Genomic DNA, 9,859 nt, shown 5'->3' on the forward strand with positions numbered 1-9,859 from the left:
AAAGAATAATAATGACAACACAATTGAGATTTAAGAAGAAAAAAGATTTATTGAAATAAGTGATTTATAAGTAATAATAATGACAACACAACTGTGATTTGAAGATAAAGAAAAAAAAGAAAACAGATGTTAGCTGTTTATGAAGTACAGCTGTGATAAAGAGATATATTGGACAAAGAAACATGTTCGATGACATGTTTGTGTGTAAACAGTGAAAAGAAAAAAGCTGTTTATGAAGTACAGCTGTCATGAAGAGATATCTTCTGTATAAAAAGAAACATTTGATAAATTGGTGGAAAGTAATGTGTAAGAAAAAAAGAGAAACCTAATGCTAGTAATACTAATGTAATAAATAAATGAACTTATAACTAAACACGGCCTCATGTGGCATTAATTTAAGTCGTTGTAAGCATGCATATTATTGTTTAAGCCTTTTGTTTCTCTGTGTCTGGTTTAGCATATATCATAGCTGTTCATCTGTGATTTAAGTGGTGACATGCTTGCTAAATAAAGCTTAATATCTTTTTTACGCCTATGAGTTTATTAAAGGCCTTAAATGCTTGAACCCTGGTAAATCCTGCTTGCAGCTTTAATTGTGATTGTTATTACTGTATTTTGTTTAATACAGTATCTCTTCAGTTAAAACCAAAAACGCATACTGTCCACTTAAGTGGAAAATCTCTTTGAAAAATATGCATAAAAAATAAAAATTTCATATGTTGTTTTTTCATGCACTAAGAGCAAATCCTGACTGAGGTTGTCATAATTCAGGCATGAGAGGGTTAATTTTCCTTTTGTGTTGTTTTTGGCCATGCTAACACCCTGAGTGGACAATGAAGATTCAAAGAGATATGCAAGACAAGTATCATTTTTATTAGTACAATAATAGATGCAGCAAAATCATTAGCTTATAAAAATGACTTTGTCATCAGAAGCTGTTGCCTTGCCTAGTTCACAGCCAAATTTTTCTGGAGAGATCTTATGAGGCTCAGGTCTGATTTTGCTTAGAGCTGTAATCATTGGGGTTTCATATGAATAGTATTCTGGACCAATAAACACCTTCACACCATCAGTATCACAGAAGGCAGCATCAATTTTAGGGAAAGGAATAGGTCTCTCCTTTTTAACAACTCGGGGTGTGGCCACAAGATCAACTTCATACATCTTTTGACCTGAGGAGAAAAAATCATGCAATTATCATGTTGGAAACTCAGAGAAACAAGAGAGCAGGATCTTTAGGTTAAGGTAAAGTTCTCTTTGAAACATTTGTTCGGTATCTCACTATGGGATATAAACAACTCCTGTATTGCAGACATGCTGTCTGAAGCAGACATGTCAACCAACTCAGTGATGTATGTAACATAAACACGAAGTCCGTAACTATTCTCTAAATAGAAGGGGAACCTATGTGAACAAAAACATAGACTGTGATGAAATGTTTCCACAGTTATCCACATCACAAATCTAGTGAAGTTTCTCATATTTTCATTTTTAAAAAAATGAATATACATTTATAATGCTATACTTTGTGTTATATTACCTCGGCAGTAAATTATAAAGAACAAATTAAAACTGCCACATGAGAGTTTCTAATGCAACGGCTGAGGAAGTGTTGACAAGTTTCACATCCTCTCTTCTGAGTGCTGTAATCAATCTCTCTATATTTTTCCTTCTTTTGGAAAGTCATGGAAATGCTATCATGGATTTTATCTTTTGATATTGGAGCAAATGGAAATACAAGAATTATATTTGCTGTCATTTCCTATTCACCACCACACAAGGCCTGTCAGAGCCACTCTGGCATGTATCATGGTTGCGCTTTGGGGGACCTGAGTTCAAGTCCTGGCTTGTGGACCTTTCCCAATCCAGTCCCCTACTCTTTCCGACTTTGCTTCCTGTCTACTCTATACTATCCCATCTCAATAATGGAAAAAAACACTAAAAATAAATATAAAAAAAGAGTCATGGCCTGTTTAAGCTCTGTCAGCCTTGGCATAGACTTCAGCCCTGCCGGCACCCACATGTTTCCCTGTTTTGACTGCACCCCCATGTTTCCCTGTTCCCCTGTGACTCTGTGGTCCCTTGCTTCGCCACATCCACATGTCATGTTCTGCCTGTCTTTGCTGTTGTTTTAAGACTTTTAGTTTGTTTCTTGTTCTTGTTTCCCCTCTTGTTGTTTCCAGGTGTGTCTTGTTAGTCTATTACCCTTTGTGTATCCACCTTTTTTTTCAGGTAAGAACACACACCGCCCATTTGTAAATTGAACGTGTCTGGCTTCCGGTGTCATTCGCTTCCAGTTATTTTTTAGTTTTACAAAACAGCTCTTTATGCTGCTTGATACTGAAAACTGGTATTTCTTACTGTGGCAAGCAGGATGAGGCTGAGGGCCGTGAGAATGGAGCGAGGCTGGTGTCGTGATTGATAATAGGCTTCACCTGCGCGCCACATCGGTCTCGTATCACACGGAGGAGCTTCAGCCAATGCAACGTGGTTTGTGTTCTTTATACTTCTGAAGCTCCTCTGTGAGATACAAGACCGGTGTGGCGTGCATGGTCCCCTCTCATCCTTCACTGTCATCACGCCTTCTTTTATCCTCCGTGAGATACGAGACCAGTGTGGAATGCAGGTGAAGCTCATTATCAATCACCTCATCCTGCTTGCCACACTTACCATATTATTTTAATGTATTGTCTTAATTATAAATACGCTGGTTTGTATCGCATAAAGTTTTACAGTTTATTGCACTTTAATATTCTGCTCGTTATTTCCCTATAGCGGCTAATAAATTGGAAATCTTGCACATTCACAGAAAACACCTTACTTCCATGTTGAAAATTAAGGTGGATATAAGCCATTGTGTCCTGTGTTCATTGTCTGGTCTTGTCCATTTCATAATTGTTTAGAGGTACTCTGTTCTGTTTACGTGGTTTCCTTGTTTCCTGATTACTGTAGTTTTGTTATTTGATTATTAAAGTCCATTCCTGCATTTGGATCCTCTCTCTCGTCTCTGAGAATGTTACAGCATTATTGCATGACACAGTAAAGATGTAGTTAGAAATCACTCTAGGAAGTGAAGGGGACATTACCTTTAAATGCTTATTAGTATTACATCCTTCGTTCATCTTGTCTTCACAACATCTATGTACATCTATGTATATATAAATGCTGATGAATGATCTGAGGAAAATCACATATTGTTCCTACCTTGTACAAATTGTACAGTGTGTTGTTTTGGACACAAAAATGCTGCATCCACAGGACCACTGATGCCTAGTTCTTCCTTCAAAGGTTTAGGGTAGCCCTCTATGAGAGTATAATGGGCTGCTGACTTGTAGATATAGACTTGGTCATCCTATTCACATAAAACAAAAACAAAAAAAATCTGTCACCACATGCTGAACACTGCCTCTTTGAAATTGTAAAATTGAGAGAAAAGACTTTGAAATGTCAGGCTAAAATAATAGCAATGGAAAACTATTTAATCCTTAGATTCTTTTGCGTATTGATTTTACCTGTATGATGTACATATTATCACCATAAGAAAAAACAGCATCCACTCCACCAGAAATTTCCTTCCATAACCTTGAAATAGGGAAATGGTGACTGCCATCTCTGTGTGTGTCCAAACGCAAGTACATTGCATCTGTAAGTATAGTATAGTTGAAGTTCTAAAGTGTAAGTTTTGCATATTAATAAGAAAAAAGAAAAAAAAATACTGTATTTAATAAAAGCTGAATTACCATGGAATGCATATGATCTTCCTTTATCATCTGTGGTGACAGCATTCAGCTTGACCTCACTGCAGCGTAGTCTTCTTGCACCACCTCCATGACCTAAGGAACAATTTCGACTACACTTTGAGTCAAAAATTCAAGATAAAATGTAATCTTTAAAAGCAGAACATATAATAGAGATATACTTTGTGAGTAAAAGGAAAGCTCAGAATGTACATGAAAACAGAGCTAAGTGGCTCACCAAATCCTTTACACCTCATGAAGTAGTTTCGAACATCCTTAGGATATGTTCCTGTCACCTCCCCAGAAACAGGATGGAATCTAGTGAAGTTGTAACCATGGAAACAGTAATAGTGCTCTAGCCAGCGAAAGGCAGATGTGCAGTTTGGCAAGTGTGTCCACATCTTCTTCTTAACTGTCTTTGTCTTGATGTCAAAGCTGTAAGTTTCATTTCCTGAAGATGTTTGTGTTATATATTAATGGGCAAATCACATATAAGCAAAGTAACAAATTCTGAGCACACAATGCTAAGGTATACACATAATTATATACTAATTATTTAATAGATTGTTAAAGCCACCCAATCTTTAAAGAATTCAATTGTCATTGTTGATGTGAATGTAGAGCATATATGATTCAATAACCTTTGAAGAACAGCACTGAATCAGTAATGCACTCTCCTTTGGGACACTCAACAGCAGCATCTAAGTGGCTGGGGATACCAGGAAACTCCTGCTGTATCTCTACAGGGTAGCCATTCTCAAGGGTGTAGTTGTAAAAGCTAAAGACTTTGTCACCCTTAATAGAAAATTGAAAACACTCATCAGCATTGAACTGTGTGCCTGTGGTTATTATATTATAAACTGTAGGCTTGGGTTTGCACTGTGTAAACAAATATTTGAAAAGTTCTTAGCTGTGCAAAGAAAAAATTAAAGTTGATTTCAAATTGTTTTGATAAAGGTACTTTCTGTACAGAAACAGTCATGAGACAGCTATTGAGGTACTAGATGTAACTCATGAAAAGCACCAGAAAAAAGTAGATGTGGTCATGAACATTGGCATCATCTTGATGGTGCATGCGGAAGGCTGCATCAACATGACCCAGGTGATGATAGTCATCCAGTTCTTTGAAAATGCTGCTTGAGATCTCAGCTGATCCCGAGAAACCTTTCCATAAATGGTCACCTGAATTTGAAAAAATAAGAATCAAGAATGCAGAAAAGAAAAGAAAAACTTGACCTGGAATGGTCATGTAAGGACATTTCTAAAATATGGTGAGGAAAAATAAAATATGTATTATCAAAGTAGACCTTTGAAAAAGAAAGTGTTTCCTTTTTCATCGGGAGTGATGGCATCAAACTCAATGCCTTTACACCGGTCAAGTTTGGCATCATGGTGGTCCTCTCCTTTAGGATCTGAATGTCTCTCAGGGGCATCTATGATGATATGATTACATGATTTTATCATTCATGACATCTAGAGCATGCAGTAGATCAAGAGTAATTATACTGCTGTTATGTTTGACTATAAATTGATGCACAACACATTTAACCCTTAACATACCATCAGCATAATAATATGATGATAGTAAAGCCTCCAATGTGGTGAGAAGAATTTAGCAATTTTTCAAAATATCACCAATGTCAGAAAATATGAAAAAATGCAGTGATAGATTTTCAGGCTTACCTTTTATCATGGCATCATGGTGGCTGAAATAAAGAAAATAATTAAAATGCTTTAAACCTTTAAGCTAAAACTATAGGTTATATGACATTACCCAAAAAACAAACATGAATTAAGCAAGGACAAGCTAAATTGCATGCTTTTGCAAATTGCTGCCTACTGATCAAATATTAAAGGATTAGTTCACTTTCAAATGAAAATTACCCCAAGCTTTCCTCACCCTTAGGCCATTCAAGGTGTATCTGACTTTCTTCTTTCAGAGTTATAGCCTATTAATAAATATCCTGATGCATCTAAGGTTTATAATGGAAGTGAACAATGAGTATAAAGCTCAAGAAAGTGCATCCATCCAAAGCAAAACGTATTCCACACAGCTCCGGGGGTTTAATAAAGGCCTTCTGAAGTGAAGCGATTCATTTGTGTAAGAAAAATATCCATATTTATAAAGTTATAAAGTAAAATATCTAGCTTCTGCCAGACCGCCTTCCATATTCAACTTAGGGAGAAGGCATAACTGATGTTGTGTCAGTTAAGCTTTCTTCGTAAGTTGAATACGGAAGGCGTAGGACGTAGCGCAAGCGTTTTGAACTGTGAGAGGCATTACACTTTCGAATACGGAAGGTGGTCTGGCAGAAGCTAGATATTTTACTTTATAACTTGTTATATTTTTCTTACACAAACGCATTGCTTCGCTTCAGAAGGCCTTTAACCCCCTGGAGCTGTGTGGAGTATGTTTTGCTTTAATCCTTTAAGGTATTTGTGCACTGGGCTTTGAACTGAAGGCAGCAACATAAATAAAAATGCTGATGTGGACTTTAATCAGTCAGTATCTGTGTTATTGATTGTTCTTTGTAGTGTTCTGTTACAACACAAACAACGATAGACCAAATTTAAACTTAGAAGCAAACAGAGGTTCATGGAAATGTACTGGTCATATATGAACTAAAATAGTTTTTCATAATAAGATTTATACATCACAAACAACGATAGGCCAAATTTTAAGCTTACAAGCAAACAGAGGTTTATGGAAATATACTGGTCAAATATGAACTAAAATAGTTTTTCATAATCAGATTTATACCACAGAAAGCTAAGCGTTGTACTGTATGTAAGAGCATGGATAAAATGTTTTCTAAAGGCTATAAATAATGCATAAACAAGTTAAAAAAGATTTAAAACCCTAAGGATACAGTACAAGAGTGCTGTGATTAAAGTAATACTTATGTTTATGTTATGTTTGTACCAATGCATTTGAGGATCTTTAGAAAACTATTTGCAGTCTTTTCTAGATAGAATGTGATATTGTATCAGATACTCACGCTGGAGCTGCGTTGCTCAAAGCTAGAGCCAAGCATACATACAGAGAAAGAAACACCACTGCCATAATGAGCTGTTCACTTTATCCAGGCTAGCTGAAAAGGCACTGAAGTCAAAGGCACTGAAGCAGGGACTGCAGCAGGCCTTTATAGTGGTGCTCTCAGTGGGTGGATGCAATGAATGTTGGAGCGTGAGCTGTAATCCTTTGGTAAACATGACAAAATTTACTGACAGAGCTGGCCAAAACAGGGGAGAAGATTCCATTATTACAAAATCCCCATTTTAGATAATCAATCATTAACCCTATTAAGTAATAAAATAAATACAAACATGGCATGTGTCCCCCAAGACAAAGCAGCTTAAATGCAGTCTTTGCAGCAGCCCAAATTATTATCCAATATAATCTGAAAATCAGGCTTTTGAATAAGAAACTTGACTCTTGTCTGATAATAGACAGTTCTTTGGAAACCTCTGTCCCATATAAACATTTTTTTTTTCCCTTTTATGTCTTTGTTTTTTGTTTTTTTAATTCTTTAGAATTAAACTCACACACGTGCACACACACACACACACACACACACACACACACACACACACACACACAGGTTTGTTTTGCTATCTTAGTGAGGACATTGCATAGACTTACAATGATTTTATATCAGGTCAGTTATACTTTCTATTACCTAACCCAACCCACTCCTAAACCTACCCATCACAGAAACCACTAGATTCGAGAAAAAAAAAAAAAAATCTTTTGGTTGATTTTAAACTAGTGAGGACCAGTCAATGTCCACACTGGTAGGTTGTGAAAGTATTTCACAATATAAGTAAGGACATTTGGTCCTCACAAGTTCAGCCAAAACAAGTACACACTTATTCTTTAGAACTTTTTGGATCTTCTTTGAAACTTTGCTATCATGTCACTATCAACTAAAAATAAGTGTCATTTTACAGGTAATAGTCTGTATTTTTTTCCCCCCATTTTGTCATTATACAATGAAACAGGCTACCTGTTGTTTTACAATTTGCTGTATTTGCTGTAATTTAAATCTCCACTATTAAATTTACAGGGAATTGCTTGTATTTTGGTATTAGGGGAGAGCGGGGTAAGTTGTCACATGGGTAAGTTGTCACACTCTTCATAACTCCAAAACTAGAGGCTCAATCTCAAAAATCAAATAGCCACTTTGTGTGACTTCTTCCATAGTCAACTTCCTGGTCACATGTGGTCAAGATCGCTCTAATCTGAGGTTAGCACAATTTTCTTATTTTTTGGCTTAAAAAGTAAAAAATTTGCACTTTAAATTTTATGCAATACAACTTTGTTAGGTATGAATGTTAAAAATTATTATTTTGCACAACATAGAGGAGACAATAACGTGTCTTTTGATACTTAAGCTGACGTGCTATGTTGAGCGAACCTTGAGATTTAGCCAACGTTAGCACACATGTCAGTTTGGGGCAAGTTGTCTCAATGACTTTGGGGCAAGTCGTCACATGTGACAACTTGCCCCAGTACAAATAAACACATAGAACATGCTCAAAAATGAGGTTCAACATGTTATGTCAGTTATGTTCAGAGATTAAACATGTTAAGTTAAGCGAGTTATCTGCAGTATTCCATTCAGTTATCAGGGATCTATGTGCAAGCCAGAGAAAGTTTGAGTTTAAAGTTCAAAGTAAAGTGGTCTTGCCACTTAATGTGTTTTGATTGAAATGTGTATTGTTTGGATTAAAATAATTGTTTTTCCAAATTCTCTAGGCATGATTGTTTATATTTCTAGTTTTGGTTTGAATTTAAAAATTAAAATCAATAATAACAATTAAGTAGTTGTGTTCTTATTTTTAGATAATCTAGTGTGACAATTTACCTGCCGATGGGGCAAACTGTCACAAGTGCACATTCTCTATTCAACAGTCTACAACTCCATACTGAGCTAAGATATGAAAATGTAATGAATACAACATATGTGCCCAAGACTTCCTTCTTTCATGTTGTATGACATTTATACTATTGTAATGTATGGTGCTCAGTAAATGTTAGACAGTGTGAAAAGTGTGACAACAAACCCCGCTCTCCCCTACACTAAATTTGAGGGGTTTTTTTAAATGGAAATATTCTGTAATCTTACAGAATAATGTGTAATTTTACATAAAATGTTGATTAATATTTTACAGATTTTTTTCTGTAAAAATAGAAAAAAGGAAACAAATGTATAACTACAGAAATCAGCAGTCATTCAACATGTTTTTTCTTATCATTTAAGATAGTGTGTTAAAGTGCGTTTTTTTTACGTTAAATAATAGTATTTACATGCATATGTTACGGTACACAGGAGGCAGACACAGATGTAAAAAGGTAACTGTAGTTTTATTGACACCAGTAGAGCAAGGAGCAGTGAACAGGTAAGCAGTGATGAATTAATAGATGAATGGATGATTAGAATGGAGATAGTTACTGTCCTTTTCCTTTCAGATATGGATATCTGTGAACACGCTGGAGCTTGGAGATCGCTGGAGATCGCTGGAGCAGACTGGAGCACTCACACACAGAAGACGATGCACACAGAGGGAAGGAGGCACGCTGGAGACAGGTAAGCATGGAGCAAGGAGTCCTTAAGGTAAGCATTAACGTGAGTATATGCGAACGAGACCGGAGATGGAGTGCTGTGTGAGTGTGCTCTTTATGGTGCTGCTGATGAGTGCAATGATGAGGTGCAGGTGGCGGTGATCAGTACTCTGGGGATGGCGTGCGCTGTGGTTGGTTGAGGTTGGAACCTGACGTGTCTGTGACAGTACCCCCCCCTCCACGGCCCGCTCCTGAGGGCTGAGGACCCCGACGCCATGGTGGTCGTCCTCTTCCCCGCAGTGCCGGTCTATCAGGGTGACTGTCGTGGAAAGTTTGAAGTAAGCTGGGATCAAGGATGTCGTTTCTTGGAACCCAGGAGCGTTCCTCTGGGCCGTATCCTTCCCAGTCGACCAAGTACTCCAGCTGACCACCACGACGCCGGGAGTCCAAAATCTCATGTATCTCGTATGCTGCACCGTCTTCCAGGATGAGTGGAAGGGGGGGTTCGGCGGGAGCCACGTCAGGTCCTGTGGAGAGAGCAGAAGGGTGATAAGGT

General features: G+C 37.1%; 1 protein-coding gene across 2 annotated transcripts; it reads right to left on the minus strand.

Moving 5' to 3' along the window:
• Positions 1 to 852: 852 nt before the first annotated feature.
• Positions 853 to 9,235, minus strand: hpxb (hemopexin b). Of its 2 annotated transcripts, none has more exons than XM_048190049.1 (10): positions 9,231 to 9,235; positions 5,421 to 5,443; positions 5,045 to 5,170; positions 4,762 to 4,919; positions 4,379 to 4,532; positions 3,976 to 4,188; positions 3,741 to 3,833; positions 3,513 to 3,643; positions 3,205 to 3,352; positions 853 to 1,172 (listed from the first exon to the last, which is right to left on the minus strand). In XM_048190049.1, the coding sequence occupies exons 2-10, from the start codon at positions 5,428 to 5,430 to the stop codon at positions 904 to 906; spliced, it is 1,302 nt and encodes a 433-aa protein (XP_048046006.1). In that variant the 5' UTR covers positions 5,431 to 5,443; positions 9,231 to 9,235; the 3' UTR covers positions 853 to 903. The 2 variants fall into 2 exon arrangements, with proteins under 2 accessions (XP_048046006.1, XP_048045999.1); XM_048190042.1 differs by lacking the exon at positions 9,231 to 9,235 and adding an exon at positions 6,737 to 6,879.
• Between the last annotated feature and the right edge of the window lie 624 nt (positions 9,236 to 9,859).

This window comes from Megalobrama amblycephala, linkage group LG1 (genome assembly GCF_018812025.1).
Source record: "Megalobrama amblycephala isolate DHTTF-2021 linkage group LG1, ASM1881202v1, whole genome shotgun sequence".
In the NCBI taxonomy this organism is placed as follows: domain Eukaryota; kingdom Metazoa; phylum Chordata; class Actinopteri; order Cypriniformes; family Xenocyprididae; genus Megalobrama; species Megalobrama amblycephala.

Bases quoted from the DNA above. Each gene is read 5' to 3' on its own strand.
- hpxb (XM_048190042.1), bottom strand. From the start codon at position 6,801: ATGGCAGTGGTGTTTCTTTCTCTGTATGTATGCTTGGCTCTAGCTTTG. The intron at 4,533-4,761 runs GTGCTTTTCATG...TTTTCTATTAAG, and splicing joins ACCACATCTACTTTTTTCTG to GGTGACAAAGTCTTTAGCTT. The intron at 3,353-3,512 runs GTAAAATCAATA...TTATGTGAATAG, and splicing joins ATAATATGTACATCATACAG to GATGACCAAGTCTATATCTA.